Genomic DNA, 19732 nt, shown 5'->3' on the forward strand with positions numbered 1-19732 from the left:
CACCAGACTGGTCCACCAGAGTAAAGCAAATTGCAAAACTGTGGAGGAAAGCTAGTTCACAAGACAGGGCCCCATATGTGGTAAGATCATTCATACTGGTATATTTAAAATGCCCCTGAGTGTAAATACACAATGAACAAAGTGTAAGCACAAGAAGTCACTTTTAGTTCTCCATTAACACACTTTTTGCATTGGGCCTCTTGCCAGCACAGTCTGGAATCCAGCCATTTGGGGATTAACTAATTAAAATTGGCAGTCTTGCTCGTCCACAGTAGTCTGCTCCGTATAGTCCTTTTAACATTGTCAGACAATATTTTTGTTGTTTAGTGCTGGCATCATAAAGACTTGTATTCATGCGCATAACTGTTTTAAATAGAGGGCTTGCTGTCCCGAGCCAGGGAAAGAGAATTATGTCGTCATCGAGCATGTGACCAAACGGGCCAATCACACCAGATGATGCTGTGCTTCAAGAAAAAACGTGCATATCAACTGTGGCACACTCCACGCAGAATTGCTTTGCGACTCAATGCATAGGTCAATGATGCAATACAACAGTTGTCATGTACAGTGGGGCAAAAAAGTACCACTAATTGTGCAAGTTCTCCCACTTAAAAATATTAACGAGGCCTGTAATTGTCAACATGGTTAAACCTCAACCATGAGAGACAGAATGTGGGGGAGGGGGAAACAGAAAATCACATTGTTTGATTTTTAAAGAATTTATTTGCAAATCATGGTGGAAAATAGGTATTTGGTCAATACCAAAAGTTCATCTCAGTACTTTGTTATGTACCCTTTGTTGGCAATAACGGTGGCCAAACGTTTTCTGTAACTCTTCACAAGCTTTTCACACACTGTTGCTGGTATTTTGGCCCATTCCTCCATGCAGATCTCCTCTAGAGCAGTGATGTTTTGGGGCTGTCGTTGGGCAACACGGAGTTTCAACTCCCTCCACAAATTTTCGATGGGGTTGAGATCTGGAGACTGGCTAGGCCACTCCAGGACCTTGAAATGCTTCTTACGAAACCACTCCTTTGTTGCCCTGGCTGTGTGTTTGGGATCATTGTCATGCTGCAGGACCTAGCCACATCTCACCTTCAATGCCCTTGCTGATGGAAGGAGATTTTTACTCAAAATCTCTCGATAGATGGCCCCATTCATTCTTTCCTTTACACAGATCAGTCGTCCTGGTCCCTTTGCAGAAAAACAGCCCCAAAGCGCATGATGTTTCCACCCCCATGCTTCACAGTGGGTATGGTGCAATTCAGTATTCTTTTTCCTCGAAACAAGAGAACCTGTGTTTCTACCAAAAAGTTGTACTTTGGTTTCATCTGACCATAACACATTGTCCCAGTCCTCTTCTGGATCATCCAAATGCTCACTAGTGAACCGCAGACGGGCCTGGACGTGTACATTCTTCAGCAGGGGGACACGTCTGGCAGTGTAGGATTGGAGTTCCTGGCGGCGCATTGTGTTACTAATAGTAGCCTTTGTTACTGTGGTCCCAGCTCTCTGTAGGTCATTCACTCGGTCCCCCATGTGGTTCTAGGATTTTTGCTCCACGTTCTTGTTATCATTTTGACGCCACGGGGTGAGGAGGGAGTTGAAAGTCCGTGTTGGCAAACAACAGCCCCAAAACATCACTGCTCTAGAGGAGATCTGCATGGAGGAATGGGCCAAAATACCAGCAACAGTGTGTGAAAAGCTTGTGAAGAGTTACAGAAAACGTTTGGCCTCCGTTATTGCCAACAAAGGGTACATAACCAAGTATTGAGATGAACTTTTGGTATAGACCAAATACTTATTTTCCACCATGATTTGCAAATAAATTCTTTAAAAATCAAACAATGTGATTTTCTGTTTTTTTTTTTTTTCCACATTCTGTCTCTCATGGTTGAGGTTTACCTATGTTGACAATTACAGGCCTCTCTAATATTTTCAAGTGGAAGAACTTGCACAATTAGTAATTGACTAAATACTTATTTGCCCCACTGTAAGTTAAGCAGTCACAGCTGTAAAAATGGGCCTTGAGACTCAGACGAAGCCTGTTTCAATTCTTCGGTCCATTAGAGCATGTATAGGCCACTGACTGAGCATAGCACAGTGCATGACGAGCAGGCGGGACAATCTTAGATTGCATTTGATTGGCTACAATAATAAAAGGAATTAAAAAAGGACGACATCCATTTTACCTTCTATTAAAAAAAAATTTCTCCACTGAAAGACATTGGACGAATTGAATTATGTCTTTTCATCTCATTAAACAAAATTGTTTCCGCCGGCATGCAATTGATCAATGTCTTGTCTTGTCTCGCGCTTAAAAGTGGATATTTTTGCCATGTTTGCTTTTGATTTGTCTTGATTATGTGTATCAATGTGCTTTTCAGCAAAAGGCAAGAGATAACCGAGCCGCCCTGCGCATCAACAAAGTCCAGATGTCCAATGAGACAGTGAAGAGGCACCATCCACAGCATCCACAGCCCCCTGAGGTGTTTGATCCCAACATACCACTAGACACAGAACTGCTGTTTAAAGACCCTTTGAAACCAAAAGAGTCAGAGCATGAGCAAGAGTGGAAGTTTAGACAGGTAAGAGGGTATGCAATTAAGTCAGGGCAGCAGCAGGTCCACTTAATATTAAGACATCTAAGAGGTGGTTTAGTAAACACTCCCAAAACAACTGCATTATCCCTCCGCATTAACCCTGATGACATTGGTGGTTAGTAGGCCCAGTTCACTTTTTTTGCATGAGACTAGCAAATGGCATTTGTTTCCATTGACTTATTGTCTAATGCCAATCATTTTGCTTTGGTTTTCCAACAGCAAATGAGACAGAAAAGCAAACAGCAAGCCAAAATCGAAGCAACTCAGAAACTGGAGCAAGTCAAGAATGAGCAACTCCAACAGCAACAGCAGCTGCAACAGACAAACATGCAGAATGAGGGAGATGGCAACAACAGCGGAACCCAGAGCCCAGCTTCGCTACCTAGTAATGGAAGCACATCTCCAATGCAACAGCTAAATGCTAAAGATAGCTTTGCGAGACCGCAGTTACCAGGGACACCAACATCGGGCTCTTCAGATGATGTATTTTTACGACCCCCTCCTCCTCCTCCATCTGGCTCGTCTTCTCAGCCCCAGTCCCCTCAGGTTTTTTCGCCGGGCTCCACTGGGTCCAGACCTTCATCTCCATGGGACCCATATGGCAAGATGGTAGGGACGCCAAGACCACCAACTCTTGGGCCAAATGCGTGTCGTAGAATACCTATGGAATCTGGTAAATCACCTACGTCTTTGATGGAACAACAGGACCGGGGGAGGCCTTCCCCTGCCCATGACACTTTTGGCTCTCCGACATCTATTAGCAATGATCCTTATGCTAAACCTCCTGACACTCCAAGGCCATCTGGAGAAATAGACCCTTTTCTGAAGCCTATGGGGCCACCCAGGACCAGCCATACTGCTCAGGGAAGACCTCCAATGGGCTCGCCGGGCAGAGATCCGTACTCAAGGCCCATGATAAGAAACGAGGCTTATCAACGCATGGCTCAAAACAGGATGATATTGTCTGATCCTTACTCAAGACCTCTACTAACTCCAATCCCGGGAAGTAACGAGTCTGGCTCTGTACCACTTTTTAAGACACCAATGCCCCCTCCACAGGCTCATGAAGCCTTATACCGACCAGGTCAACATCCAGCAGACAGGTTCTCCCAGAATCAACAGACGGACCCCTATGCACAGCCCCCCCACACCCCAAGACCATCTGGGAATGACAACTTTACTAGTCCTCCTCGTATGGGGCAACATCAAGCCCATTCATTTGCTCAGCAAGGACAAACTGCTCAAATGTCTAGAAATCCTTATTCGCATGCACCTTCCACACCAAGGCCTGACCACTTTACATACGACCCTTTTTCTCAGCCTGCAAATAACACTCGACCTGAACCTAATGCTCAACCTCGCCCTTTTTTTGAGCCTTATGCTAGACCTCCTGGCACCCCAAGGCCACATGACAACTATAATCAATCGTCAAGCACCCCAAGCCCATCTTCGGATCCTTACTTGCATGCACCTGCCAGCTCTCACCCCTGTGGAATGAACCAGTTTCCTCATCAGCCACACGCTCCCCAGAGGACTTCACCGTCCCACTCTGTTGACCCCTATGCTCAGCCACCAGGTACACCCCGGCCCAATGCTGTGGAAAGGTTTTCCAAGTCACCAGGTACAAGTCGAACACCAGTTGAGGCATTTACTAGTCCGACTGGACCAACAAGACCAGGAAGCAATGACATGTTTTCGCAGCCTGGGAACCCCCGGGCAAATGTAAATGACCCCTATGCTCAGCCTTCAGCAAATGTGCATCCTGGGCCTGAAGGAGTCATTAGACAAGGAATAAGGCCAGGGTCCATAGGAGCTCAGGACCCATTTTCTCCCTCTCAAGTAAGGCTTCAGGAACATTTCCCTCATTCAGGCTCACAAACACCTAAACATCCTTGTGGACCAGATGAGGGATTTACCTGCTCACCCTCCAGAAGACATAGTCAAACGCCTGGTCATGACCCTTTTGAACAAACCCCCATGATCCCACGTTCTCAGGTGGAGAAGATAGAAGTTAAAGATCAGTCAAGCCTGGGTACCAATACAACTGTACCTCAAGAACTGAGCCAGCTGCCAAATACCCCTCAAATGCCTGCTGTGTCCTCAGACCCTCAGGTTTCTATGGCTGAAAATGAAGAAAAACTCAGACAGGTTCATACTTATGATTATATTTTCCTTCCTCTCTTTAAAAAAAAAAAAAAAAAAAAAAAAAAGTTTTAAAAGTTTTCTTTGTAACATTTATTATAATTGCAGGCAATATTTAAATTGCCTTACATGTGCTAGTCCCCTCAATATTAGTTTTTTTGTCCATAGTTTGAGGACTTCATATTTGCACTGCTTAGAGACATGTTATAGAAGCCCATATCCAGTGATAGCTTTTTCCAGACTTATCCCTGATCATTGCCAAGCAACGTGACCCAGAATCTACATAGGGAAATGTACCTGTATTTTACTGACTCGGTCGTGTTTATACAAGAGGGAAATGTCGCAGGACTTACTCTGCTCGGCAGCTTTCACTTACAACATGAGGCTCTGTTATGACGTCATGCCCATTTACCTTTTTTTATTTTACCGAAGAAATGGTTCATTTACTGTACCGATTGAACCCATTCATTTGTAAGAGACCTGACTAACAACGATACATGTTCAATTACGTTTGAGAAAATATGAAGAAAATATGCTATGAACACTCGTACTGCCTTTGCTCAGCCACAGACTGCAGTGCCGTCCCATTCAAAAGTTCTTTTCCTAAGCCCTAAGTTTGGGGAACAGTCGTCTGATCTAGTTTAATAAATTAGTTAATAAGAACTTTTTTTTGCTGCTTGTCAAGTGTTCTTTCATTTTAGGATGAAAAAAGGGGGACTAAAGTGTAGTGCACCGTGTTTATTATGTCTGCTACATCATTATCCCCTGCACTTTGAAGGGGACATTATGTGCGGCATTCTGATAGTCGTAGCGCATCTATGCCTTTTACCGGGTCATAAGCCTTACATAGGCTGTCGTAACAGACCCGAAGGGGTTCCCTGGCCTGTTTGTTCTCTTCTTAAAATTTCACAAATGTTTTTGGATGTAATCTTGCAAAACTTAGTTTGCTTGTGTTTTGCAGCGACAGCGAATTCGAGAACTAATCCTGAAGCAGCAACAACAAAGGAGTGCCATTCGACAAGAGAGGTGCCCTCAAGAGCCTCCTGGCAACCTTACTCCCAGAGCACAAAGGCCGTGGCCGCAGGAAGACACTGGACAACAGTTCAACCGACCTCCTCCACCTTACCCTGGACAAGGACCCATAAGAGGGCCAATGAGGTTTCCTGGACCTTTTCCAGCAGGACTTGAAGGACAATTGCCTCGAGGTCCACTCCCCGGTGATCCTAATTTGAGACATCAGGGGCCAAGGTGTGTTCAGTTTTAATGTTTACCCTTTATGGTAAATGGTGTTATACTTAAAGATACACGATAATATCCGTCGCCGATAATTATCGGCCGATAATGGCAATTATGACGTCACACAGATAATCCAGATTATAAAAAAATTCAACCGATAATGCAATCCGATAATTATATACTTGATTTAGCCTCCAAATGTGCGCAACCGAAGAATTCAGCACGCTGCCTCCTCAACCCCTCCCCTCTCTGAAGCCCCTGAGGGAGGAGGGGTTGAGGAGGCGGAGTTACACGACAAGAAATAGCTGAATATTATGGCGACTGTGACTAAAAAAACGACGCTCTCGCCATCTGCGAAACATGTACCCCAGAAGTTCCACGAGGCCGAAAGAAAGCGTCCTCATTCAAAACCACTAACCCAGCATTCATTTAAAACTGCATCACAAAGATTTTTGGAATGAATACGAGGCTGCTGCGAGTGGGAATGCTAAAGCTATTGTAAACACAAGCTAAACTACGGGTTGTTTGGGAAAGCAGCCCAAGGTGGGTGGTAAACTCGCATCTAAGGCTGAAACACCGGCACGACTGGAGACCAATAGTCTGCAAGTAGCTGTCTTCCGACGGAGCCCGGCGAACACCCCGGTTTCTCGAGCGTTCCCCCACGGCGTGCGAGCAGAGCCAGGCCCCGAATACGCCGCGGCGAACAGGCCGGTGTGGGCGGATTATCCGGTGTTCTGCCAAAATATGCTACATCGGCGAAACGTCTTACATTAGTCGAATTTGACACCTAAAGTACTACCGTGCGCTCTAAACTTGTTTTGTTTAGATGCATACACGAATAACGTACTAAAAAAATGCCTGCAGAAAATACTTAAATGTAGTTATATCAAATAAGGACGGTTTAAATACGCTACGTGACTAATGTGGTCAACTGCTTCAAAGCTAACACAAAAAAACCACAATGGTTAAAAGTATGAGAGGGTAATACATGCAAAAAGTATCTTTGAGGCAGTGAAAAGGTTCTAAATAACTAAATAAAAACAAAAATATTGAGTACTCGCCGCTTCTAACCGATGTGCGCATGCGTGTGGATGCATGCGCAAGCGCCCTGAGCATTGTGTAGGTCGTTTCGCCGTGTAGTAAGGAATGGCCGAACACCGGTACGAACGTAGCCGCCGAGACGAGACACGATTTTTTTTTTTTTTTTAACCGAAATGACCCGAGAGCCAAAGCCCTACGACCACCATTCTTCATGAAAAACATGCCAATCACATTTTCACCACTGATATTTGTAAAAGTGATGTCCAGTAAGCAAGCTTATCATGACGGCACAGTGGTTAGATGATAATTTAAACATGGAGAAAACGAAGTCAGCCAGTCAATAATGCATTCAGTATGTAAAATGACGAGCGGTCAGATGATTTTGTAACGCGGCCTTTATTTTCGGCTTAACAAAACTCAGGCACAAAACAACACGCACGGAGATGCGACCTCCAACTCCATCCAAATAGTACTGCCGTGTATCAGTTTAGCTGCTGTAAAGCACATGTCGTGAGTGCCGCAAATGTAAACAAAGCGCTGCAGAATGGGTACATGACATCTCGCTCTTCGAGTTAATCATTTTCACAGTGCGCAATAAAGCATATAACATTAGCAATCACTTCTCAAATTAATTTAACGTATTTGTCTGCTCAATTACAGTCACAGTAGATAATCAAAACTTATTGGCACTTATTAACACTCATCAATTTAAATATGCACATTCCTGTTGTAATGAAATAACAATAACATTCTGTAGCCACAAATATTATTTAAAAAAAGTTTTTTTTGTAGGATTAAGTATAATAATGTATTGCTTAAAATAAGGCTGTTAAGATTATTTTCAGCTAGCTATTTTTCTTCCAAGAAATCTGAGAGAAATACACTTAAAGCGCTGGCAGATAATTTCACTTATTTCTAATAGATTTACACTTATAAAATTGACTAGTTTTAAGGAGGTGTGTTTTTCAGTGTATTAATGTTATATATGTTAGGAATGGCTTACTTTTAAAGGCATTTTTGTGCAATTTAGGTATTTACTCTGTAAGTAATTGTTGCCAAAAGTTTACCATTACACGATGTCAGACAATCTGTCATTATTTAGATGTTGGAATTGAATACTTGTTCATATTTTATGTTGAAAAAAAGAGCAATAAATCATATTTTTGCACAGTAATATTTTCTTTTGTGTATACTTTAAACTTTTACATAAATCTTTTAATAGAATTATCGGCTTGACATTATCGGTTATCGGTTGGAATGAGGAGGAAATTATCGGTTATCGTTATCGGTTGAAAAATTTATTATCGTGCATCACTAGTTATACTTATACATAGTTCCATCTTGCAATTGACCCCTCATTTTCAATATGCTGCAAATGAACACACGTGGTCTTATCCTATTGCAGGTTTTCATTTCCATCTGGTGCTCTTGGACCCCACCCAACTCGAGAACTGTTTCCCCGTGGGCAACATCCAATGCAGGATGTCCCTCCTCAGATGAGACGATCTATGTCTGCTGAAATGACAAAAGTAGTTGGTGGTAATCCTATGGCTCTGCCCCAGCACTTCCCGCCACGCGGTATGCCAGTACAGCAGCATAACATTATGGGCCAGCCCTTCATCGAACTAAGACACAGAGCAGCAGAAAACAGGCCACGCATTGCATATCTACCGGTTCCCATGCAAGGATGCAACACGGACCCAAACATCCAAGCTCAAAGGCCACAAGGCTTTGCAGTGACGCCAGACAACAAGATTCCATTAAGTCAGGGTTCCAGGATGTTGGATTCAATTGCCAGTCAGACTGGCCATGCCCCCCTTTCAGCTAGCATGGAAAATCTTCATCAGCAACCCCAAATGTCTGCAAACAATGCACCCAAACAACCTCCTTTGATGAGATCCATGAGCCAGCCTGCTCCAAATGAGACCCAGAACATGTCTGCATCAATCATTTTGTCTTCTCCCCCAACTGGCCAGACTCATACTGTGGCTACCAGTGAAACTGGAGAGGAGAAACTTGATGTGGAGGAATCTGCAGTGAAAGATCTGGAAGATGTAGAAGTAAAGGACTTAGTGGATGCTGACTTGGAAAACCTTAATTTGGATCCTGAAGATGGCAAAGACCTAGACCTTGAGACGAATGATCTACACCTTGATGACTTTCTGACATCTGGTAAATTTGACATAATTGCTTATACAGACCCTGATCTTGATGACATCAAAAAAGACATGTTCAACGAGGAACTGGATCTAAGTGATCCCATGGATGACAGTGCTGACACTGTAGAGATGAACAAAAACCTGGACCCTAGTGAAAGCGAAGCATCATCCAGTTCAGCAACTGCACTGGAGAAGACTGAAACAACAACCGAAAAATCATCCACTGAGCTGAATCTCAACCCTCCCAGTAGTCAGAACGCTGCTTCTTTGGCACATGGTAAGGAAATTAAAACTGAGGTCAAAGACTGCCAGAAATCCCCTGAGATTGCTGGGAACGACATGGCTTCCAACCAGCAAGGGGCCCTACCTGACTCCACCCCTGTGCTGTCCAGTTTACTCATTAAGCAGCAGCCTGAGGAGCAGTCGTTAAACCCAATGGTTGAATCTGTCACTCAAGGCAATAGCCATCTGCCTCAGCAGAATGAAATAACAGAGAGTGAGCATACCCCATCTCTTCCTGCGGGTCAGACAATACCTAGCACCACCGTTGCTGTAGAGTCTTCTATGGCTGACTTTGGAGAAGACCACCAGGTGGAGCAACAGGTTTTGAACCAGACAGTGGGTCAACATGGTCAGCACCGTCCTCTTTTGCTGGAGGAACAGCCTCTCTTGTTGCAGGACCTCTTAGATCAGGAGAAACAAGAGCAACAGCAGCAAAGACAGATGCAGGCCATGATACGACAGCGTTCCAGTGACTCTTTCTTCCCCAACATTGGTATTTCTTCTGTTTTCTGTTTTTTAAAGTTACAGGTGAATTTCACTAAATTAGAATTTTGTGAAGTCCATTTATTTACTGTCATAAAACATCAGTTCAGTTAAAAAACTATACAATTTCATTAAGTAACTGGGGAAATACTTCAGTTAGTGAATTGCTATCCAAATCTCATCTTGAATTGTGTGAATTTTGGGGTTTGGGAAGCTAAAATCACTACAGTTATTAGAAAATAAAATCACGGACTACTCTACTGTGTGCCGTAAATCTTCAGTACAGCAAAAACTTTGAACACACCTCATTCACTGCAACACAAATGAAGGTCCCAACCCCATTGAAAAAGCAATAAATTCCACTAATCAACCCTGATAAGGCATACCTACGAAGTCAAAAACCATTTTTGGTGACTCCCTCTTGAAGCTCATCAAAAGAATGGTAAGAGTGTGCAAAAAAGTGATCAGAGCAAAGGGTGGCTACTTTAAAGATACGAGAATATTATACATGTTTTTAGTTAGTTCGCCTATTTTTGCTAGGTACATTACCCATATGTGTCCATTCATAATTTTCTTACCTTCAGTGAGAATTTACAATGTAAATAGTCATTAAAATAAAGAAAATGCAAGAATGAGAAGGGGTGTTCAAACCTTTGGCCTGTACTGTACAGTGGGGAGAACAAGTATTTGATACACTGCCAATGGGAAAACCCATTGGCAGTGTATCAAACACTTGTTCTCCCCACTGTATATAATTCCACTTTTTAAATTGGAATATTGAACTAGTTTTGCACAATATTGTAATAAATGAGATTCACCTGTATCGGTGTATAGTAAGTAATGTTGAAGAATCTGTTTTCTAATTGAGTTGTCTTTACCAAGATTTTGATGCAATTACTGACCCTATCATGAAAGCCAAGATGGTCGCCCTCAAAGGCATCAACAAAGTCATGGTTCAAAACAATATTGGAATGGCTCCAATGGTTATGAACAGGTAAGCCTTTCTCCTTTTCTCCTTGTTATATATATATATATATATTTTTTTTTTTTTTTTTTTTTTTATGTACACATATAGTTGAAACCAGATGTTTCAGATGTATACCCGATAACCAGATGTATATAATTTTTTTCCTGTTTCAGGTCAAGAAGGATTACACCAACATTCAACAATTCTGTTTGCTAAATACCCAAATAATTAGAGAAGTACTAAAGAAAACTACTCTTCAAAGTCTAAATTTAACGTGCATATATCAATATGCCTTTAAACATTTTGTGAAAAGATAGATGATGTCAAGCTTATGAGGTTTTTTATTGACAAAATTTGTTATAGCAAAATTAGTCTGATTTTGTACATATGAATGACAATATAGTTTAACTGGGTCGTAATTTTCAACATTTATATTTCTCATGATGCTTTTCATGGTCTTTTATTGAAGTCCCACTGTCATTAAGTAAATATTAAGTGTTCAAGAATCTCGTTTTGTAAAAGGTACTCAACCAAGACGTCCAATATAAGTGTGTGTGTGTGTGTGTGTGTGTGTGTGTGTGTGCGTGCGTGCGTGCGTGTATGTATGTGTATATATATATGTATATATATATATATGTGTATATATATATATATATATATATATATATATATACACACACACACAGTTTATCACAAAAGTGAATACACCCCTCGCATTTCTGCAGATATTTAAGTATATCTTTTCATGGGACAACACTGACAAAATGATACTTTGACACAATGAAAAGTAGTCTGTGTGCAGCTCATATAATAGTTAATTTATTTTCCCCTCAAAATAACTCGAAATATAGCTATTAATATCTAAACCCCTGGCAACAAAAAGTGAGTACACCCCTTTGAAAAAACATACATCCCTAAATGTCCAAATTGAGTACTGCTTGTCATTTTCCCTCCCAAAATGTCACGTTACTCGTTACAGCATTGCTGCCGAGATTGAAGAGGTGGGGAGGGGTCAGCCTGTTAATGCTCAGATCATGCGCCGCACTCTACATCAAATTGTTGTGCATGGCTGTCACCCCAGGAGGAAGCCTCTTCTGAAGCCGGTACAAAAAAAAAAAAGCCCGTCTCATCAGACCATAAGACATGGTTCCAGTAATCCATGTGCTTTGTTGACATGTCTTCAGCAAATTGTTTGCGGGCTTTCTTGTCTACTGTCTTCAGAAGAGGCTTCCTCCTTGGGTGACAGCCATGCACATCAATTTGATGTAGAGTGCGGCGTATGGCCTGAGCACTAACAGACTGACCCCCCCCCACCTCTTCAATCTCTGCAGCAATGCTGTAACGAGTCACATGACATTTTGGAGTGAAAATGACAAGCAGTACTCAATTTGGACATTTAGGGATATACGTTTTTTCAAAGGGGTGTACTCACTTTTGTTGCCAGGGGTTTAGATATTAATGGCTATATTTTGAGTTATTTTGAGGGGAAAAATAAACTGTACTATACTGTATAAGCTGCACACAGACTACTTTTCATTGTGTCAAAGTGTCATTTTGTCACTGTTGTCCGTTGAAAAGATATACTTAAATATCTGCAGAAATGGAAGGGGTGTACTCACTTTTGTGATACACTATATATATACACTCACACAGTGGGGCAAATAAGTATTTAGTCAACCACTAATTGTGCAAGTTCTCCCACTTGAAAATATTAGAGAGGTCTGTAATTGTCAACATGGGTAAACCTCAACCATGAGAGACAGAATGTGGGGGAAAAAAACCCAGAAAATCACATTGTTTGATTTTTAAAGAATGTATTTGCAAATCATGGTGGAAAATAAGTATTTGGTCTATACCAAAAGTTCATCCCAATACTTTGTTATGTACCCTTTGTTGGGAATAACGGAGGCCAAACGTTTTCTGTAACTCTTCACAAGCTTTTCACACACTCTTGCTGGTATTATGGCCCATTCCTCCATGCAGATCTCCTCTAGAGCAGTGATGTTTTGGGACTGTCGTTGGGCAACACGGACTTTCAACTCCGTCCTCACCCCGTGGCGTCAAAATGATCACAAGAACAGGGAGCAAAAATCCCAGAACCACACGGGGGGACCTAGTGAATGACCTACAGAGAGCTGAGACCACAGTAACAAAGGCTACTATCAGTAACACAATGCGCCGCAAGGAACTCAAATCCTGCACTGCCAGACATGTCCCCCTGCTGAAGAAAGTACATGTCCAGGCCCGTCTGTGGTTCGCTAGAGAGCATTTGGATGATCCAGAAGAGGACTGGGAGAATGTGTTATGGTCAGAGGAAACCAAAATAGAACTTTTTGGTAGAAACACAGGTTGTCTTGTTTGGAGGAAAAAGAATACTGAATTGCACCATACCCACTGGGAAGCATGGGGGTGGAAACATCATACTTTGAGGCTATTTTTCTGCAAAGGGACCAGGACGACTGATCTGTGTAAAGGAAAGAATGAATGGGGCCATGTATCGAGAGATTTTGAGTGGAAATCTCCTTCCACCAGCAAGAGCATTGAAGATGAGACGTGGCTAGGTCTTGCAGCATGACAATGATCCCAAACACACAGCCAGGGCAACAAGGGAGTGGCTTCGTAAGAAGCATCTCAAGGTCCTGGAGTGGCCTAGCCAGTCTCCAGATCTCAACCCCATAGAAAATCTGTGGAGGGAGTTGAAAGTCCGTGTTGCCCAACGACAGCCCCAAAACATCACTGCTCTAGAGGAGATCTGCATGGAGGAATGGGCCAAAATACCAGCAACAGTGTGTGAAAAGCTTGTGAAGAGTTACAGAAAACGTTTGGCCTCCGTTATTGCCAACAAAGGGTACATAACCAAGTCTTGAGATGAACTTTTGGTATTGACCAAATACTTATTTTCCACCATGATTTGCAAATAAATTCTTTAAAAATCAAACAATGTGATTTTCTGGGTTTTTTTCCCACATTCTGTCTCATGGTTGAGGTTTAACCATGTTGACAATTACAGGCCTCGCTAATATTTTCAAGTGGGAGAACTTGCCCAGTTAGTGGTTGACTAAATACTTATTTGCCCCACTGTGCATAATCATATCCTTAAATATCTTATACATATATACATTATTAGGGCTGTCAAACGATTAAAATTTTTAATCGAGTTAATTACAGCTTAAAAATTAATTAATCGTAATTAATCGCAATTAATCGCAATTCAAACCATCTCTAAAATATGCCATATTTTTATGTAAATTATTGTTGGAATGGAAAGATATGACACACGACGGATATATATATATATACAACATACTGTACATCAGTACTGTATTTGTTTATTGTAACAATATATCCACAAATGGCATTATTAACATTCTTTCTGTTAAAGTGATCCACGGATAGAAAGACTTGTAGTTCTTAAACGATAAATGTTATAGTTACAAGTTATAGTAATTTTATATTAAAACCCCTCTTCATGTTTTCGTTTTAATAAAATTTGTAAAATTTTCAATCAAAAGTAGAGTTAATATAATAAGAAGAAGAATAAAAATAACAATAATAAAAATATAGTGAAAAGTTTTACGTGTGTTTTGCATAGCTAAATTGATATGGAATGCCAGTTTATTTATTTAGCATTGTTCTTTAACTGTGTGTCAGAATAGGGCCTCATTACTATAGACTGAGGTGCTTTTCTTTTTGAGAACATTATTTTTTTTTGAGAGAAAGGAATATTATTTTTGTTGTGCTTTCACGAAACGATACTTATGTTTGTTGTGAAGGAGAAGCTTATGCCAATAAACGGCGCGCCTGTGTCCACTCGCCTTTACTGTATAACATATACAGTGGGGAGAACAAGTATTTGATACACTGCCAAAACCCATTGGCAGCGTATCAAATACTTGTTCTCCCCACTGTATCTGTACATATCTTACCCAAAATAAAACAAGAGACACATAATTGCCACTAAAAGAAAGAAAACTTAACGAAATATGTGTGGAGCACAAATAGAAATTTGCATTGCATTGTGAATACAGCATAAACGTCTCACAACTACTAATTCTCCCACGTTTAGAAGACATAACATGAGTATGGAATGGCGTTGCCCCCAAGCGGCCGGTGGCATTCTCTTCACTCTTAATGTCCATAAACGGCCTCATTGTAATGTTTGAGGCAATATGCCAGCGGGTGCGTTAATTGCGTCAAATAGTTTAACGTGATTAATTTAAAAAATTAATTAACGCCCGTTAATGCGATAATTTTGACAGCCCTAATATATATACATACATACACACAGTGGGGAGAACAAGTATTTGATACTCACAATGGGAAAACCCATTGGCAGTGTATCAAATACTCTTTCTCCCCACTGTGTATATATACTGTATATATATAAAGAATCATATCCTTAAATATCCACACAAGAAATCCCCAAATTACTTTTGCTAAATTCTTACCCGTTTTAATTATTCCACATCATTATGTGCTAAAATTATTAATTTTTGTTGATGACTCATAGGTTCCCATCTGGCCCTGTAGCGCCTTGTCCTGAGAGCACACTACTTCCCCCACAAGTTGTAGGACAGGTAAAGTTAAATGTTTTGGCCACCTTTTTTCGACATAAACTATATTCGCGATGAACAAACATCTTTACTTTTCCCACAGGATGGAAGATTAACGCAAGTACCACGACCGAATACTCCTAATTTTGGACCGGGTTTTGTCAGTAAGGGCTTTATTAATTTTTTTTCTCTTTTATCTACACTTTGATTTGAAGGTTTATGCTGCTCAAAACTGTATTTTTCCCTTCTATTCTGTCAAGTTTGCTACTAAAAAATATCTATCTTTCAGACAATGCTCAAAGGGCACAGTATGAAGAGTGGCTGCAGGAGACTCAGCAACTACTTCAAATGCAGCAGAAATTTCTAGAGGAGAAGATCGGAGCTCACAGGAAGTCAAAGAAAGCTTTGTCTGCCAAGCAAAGAACGGCAAAGAAGGCAGGGAGAGAGTTCCCTGAGGAGGATGCTGAGCAACTCAAGCATGTCACAGAGCAACAGGGTGTAGTGCAGAAACAACTAGAACAGGTTAGAAGAGCTCTGTCGATCTCACTCCTTAACTACCGTATTTTTTGGACTATAAGTCGCTTGTTTTTTTTTTTTTCTCATGGTTTAGCTTGGGGTGCGATTTATACTATGGAGCGACTTATGTGTGAAATTATTAACACATTATTTTATCATTTCACATGTTATTTTGGTGTTTTGGAGTGACACCGATGGTTTGGTAAACCTGTTAGCATGTTGTTTATTCTATAGTTATCTGAATAACTCTTAATAGCTATGTTACGTTAACATACTGGCCGCTTTTGCATTTCGTTGTTCATGCATTTTTAACATTATCATGCTGTACACATAGTCAGCATGTTGTTCTCTATTGTATTTTTATTTTAAATTGTCTTTCAAGATGACATATCTGTTCTATGTGTTGGATTTTATCAAGTAAATTTCCCCCAGAAATGCGACTTATACTCCAGTGCGACTTATAGTCCAAAAAATACAGTAAATGTTTGACTCACTGTCATTTATAAAAATGGTTGCCTGATCCCTCACTGCACAAAATTCTCAATAATGAATTAGATTATTGAACAGTGTCATTATATGTAGTATAATATTTTGAAGAATTGTCTTATTCGCTGCAGTGATCATTTAGATACACAAAGTATACCAAATCTGTAGTTTTTACTAATATGTCATTTATCATTTAGATCCGCAAGCAACAGAAGGAGCATGCTGAACTCATTGAAGAATACAGAGTGAAACAGCAGCAAAACAACTTAGCACCCTTGATGCCAGCAGTACATTCAATGCCAGGTCCTGCTGCTCTCATTCCTGGTGGGCCACCAATGGGCCAGCCTCAGGTGAACCCTGTGATACAAATGCCACTTCATTCTGGTCCGTCCAATGCTGCTCCACGGATGCCAAACCCACCACCAGGTTGGCACCCTGGGACTCGCATGGGAGGACCTGGAATGCCACCTATAATGCCCCAGCAAATACATACTGGAAACCCAGTGCAACCTAATCAGATGTCGATGGGCAACATGCTGCAACATTCGCAAATGGCAGCGGAACCTCAATTGGCAGCAGCTCCTCAAGGGGCTGTTAAACCTATACAGGCAGGCGGTGTGAAATTTGATGATAACAATCCATTCAGTGAGGGCTTCCAGGAGCGGGAGAGACGTGAGAGACTCCGGGAACAACAGGAGAGGCAGCGTGTGCAGCTTATGCAGGAAGTTGAACGGCAAAGAGCCCTCAAACATCGCATGGAAATGGAGCAGCAAGGTATGATGGGGCCAGATGGGAACATGGCACCTTTCACTCAGATGCCATTTTTTAATTCGGAGCTACCACAGGAGTTCATGCAGCCCCAAAGGCTTCCTGGGCAACAACACGCACCAATGTTCGCTCAGCAGCAAGGAATGTGCCAATCGAATAGCACTTTTATGCATGGTGAACGGCGGCCCATAATGGGAAACGGGATGATACCTCCAGAAATGGGGTCTGGTTTAGGGTCCGATAACCTCGGCCTTCCGGCATCCAACTTTCCGCAGGCTCAGACCCGACCTCGACAGTTCAATGGGCCCGGAATGTTGCTCTCGATGCCAGGTGACGGTCCGCCTTTTGCGAGTGATTCGGCAACACCTCTCCCATCCAACTTCCCAGGCTCTGGTCAATCTTTAATCCAACTATACTCCAACATCATACCAGACGAGAAAGGGAAAAAGAAAAGAACCCGCAAAAAGAAAAAAGATGACGACACAGATTCAATCAAGACGCCTTCAACGCCACACTCAGACCTCACTGCCCCACTGACGCCATGCGTCTCCGATACCTCTTCCACACCAACAAGGAACCCACATCTTTTTGGAGAACAAGATCTGTCAAGATCCCCGCTTGGATGCTGTACTCCGAGTCACTCTGAGCTAGAGAGGCAACTCTCTGGAGGACAAACTGGGCTTTCGATGGATGCGGCCAGGGCGCAAGCTCAGGAACATGACAGAATCCTCAGCAATATCAAGTTAGAGCAGACTGACACCAGCGAGTGTCACGGGTCGAGAGAGGGGCCAGTGGGAACTGAGATGAGCTCTGTAAAGCAGGAAGGTGGCAAAGGGGGCGCGTCCCCCTTCCCTGCCGGGCAGAGTCCAAACAAGAGTGAAGCTGGCAATGAGCTACTGAAACACCTACTGAAAAACAAGAGTGCGACTCCACCCGAGTTCTCCCAGCAGCTGTTGGAAGAGGGCCTGCGTTCTGAAGAGGAGGAACCTGCCGACTGCAAAGCCCTGCTAAGGCAAAGCTCTGTGGACAGCACAGGGGTCAGTATTTCTGATTATTCTTTTCACTTGCTTATACAATATGATGGAGTGGTCGCAAAGGGATTTATATGTTAAGCTAGGAGGGGGCTGTCAATGAACAACCACGTTTCAGTGCCATTGACTGTGATAGACATTCAATCCCTTTAAGCTGGGTGCACTGGCAGTGATCAATCTCTCAATGCCATCAATGGCAGCCAACAAGTTAAGTGCTACAGGTCTGCAATTATGTCTGCCCACGCTAAGGGCGGTCACTTGCTGAAAATACTGGCTTTTATTTACATTTTTACCCAGTATTACAATTTTTTTTTAATGAAATTGTTTTTAAAATGTATTTTATACAAAGATTCTTTCTGCTAGAATGTACATGATAACACTGTTGTGTGTCCTTTTAAATATTTGTATCACAGATCTCACTTGTCATTCATATCAATTAAAAATAAAATATTCCTGGTCATCTTAAACACCATTGTGTGTAGCGTATTTTAGTCTCGAAGCCGTGTGCTAACCTGTAGCAGTTGATTGAAATGAGGCACAGAGGTCTGTATGCAGCTACAAACGGTCTCATCATGAACAAACACATTTTTTCATGTATATACACATCTGACACAAACCACACACACATTTTGGGATATATAACAACATCTGACACAATTCACACAAACATTCGATGGATGCCTCCCTCCTTTATAGCCAATCACATGGACGAGTGTGTTGTGTAATGCCAGTGCTATGCATCCTGTGTGTGCGTTTCATGTCACATGTCTATGTACATCGAAAATGTGTGTGTGTTCATGATGACACTGTTGTACCTCCATAGGTCTTTTTTAATGATTCAATTTATGATTAAAAACTTGTTAGTCAAATATGCATAATTTCTAAGGATATGAACGTTTGTTTTCTTTGACCAATTGTTTCGTCCTCAGGCCTATTCTGATGGCACCCTGGACTTTCAAGGACATCTTTTAAATGAACAGGAGAAGAAGAAAGGTAGGAATAAAAGAATCCCCAAAGGAGGAGAGAAACCTCCCTCACGCTACAAGAAGAGGAAAAAGGAAAGCGATGAGCGGCAACTGATGCACTCAGGTCCTGACACAGTGATGACCCAAATAAAACAGGTAAGATTGGTCATTTGATGTTAAAATTGACTCAGTAGTAGCGTCTATTGCATGTACATACAATGGTGCCTCTACATACAAATTGAATTAGTTCTAAGACCTTTCCCATGAGAATATGTTGTAATTCGATTAATTTGTTGCACAGCCCAAAAACTGACGCTAAATACTGCAGGTCCAATTACTAATAGCAAATAGACTAATAATTAATAATGGCAATTAGGATCGTATGTCGATGCGATCGGATGTCAAGGTACCATTGTATAATGAAGAGTGGTTACCATATTATATATGAAACACTATCAGATTGAGCTAAAGTCTGTGAGAAGATGTTTTTTTTTTTTTTT

General features: G+C 41.7%; 1 protein-coding gene across 2 annotated transcripts in view; it reads left to right on the plus strand.

Moving 5' to 3' along the window:
- kmt2cb (lysine (K)-specific methyltransferase 2Cb) overlaps nucleotides 1-19732 on the plus strand; it is a 135037-nt gene that overhangs the window by 94662 nt on the left and 20643 nt on the right. For both annotated transcript variants that reach the window (XM_057856562.1, XM_057856563.1), the window contains exons 35-45: nucleotides 7-80; nucleotides 2388-2588; nucleotides 2823-4751; nucleotides 5707-5993; nucleotides 8428-9956; nucleotides 10829-10940; nucleotides 15424-15490; nucleotides 15570-15630; nucleotides 15756-15988; nucleotides 16666-18273; nucleotides 19197-19388. In XM_057856562.1, coding sequence (XP_057712545.1) covers nucleotides 7-80; nucleotides 2388-2588; nucleotides 2823-4751; nucleotides 5707-5993; nucleotides 8428-9956; nucleotides 10829-10940; nucleotides 15424-15490; nucleotides 15570-15630; nucleotides 15756-15988; nucleotides 16666-18273; nucleotides 19197-19388 — 6293 coding nt within the window. The remainder of the gene's footprint in view (nucleotides 1-6; nucleotides 81-2387; nucleotides 2589-2822; nucleotides 4752-5706; nucleotides 5994-8427; nucleotides 9957-10828; nucleotides 10941-15423; nucleotides 15491-15569; nucleotides 15631-15755; nucleotides 15989-16665; nucleotides 18274-19196; nucleotides 19389-19732) is intronic.

The sequence above is a fragment of the Corythoichthys intestinalis genome, chromosome 14, assembly GCF_030265065.1.
Source record: "Corythoichthys intestinalis isolate RoL2023-P3 chromosome 14, ASM3026506v1, whole genome shotgun sequence".
Classification (NCBI taxonomy): domain Eukaryota; kingdom Metazoa; phylum Chordata; class Actinopteri; order Syngnathiformes; family Syngnathidae; genus Corythoichthys; species Corythoichthys intestinalis.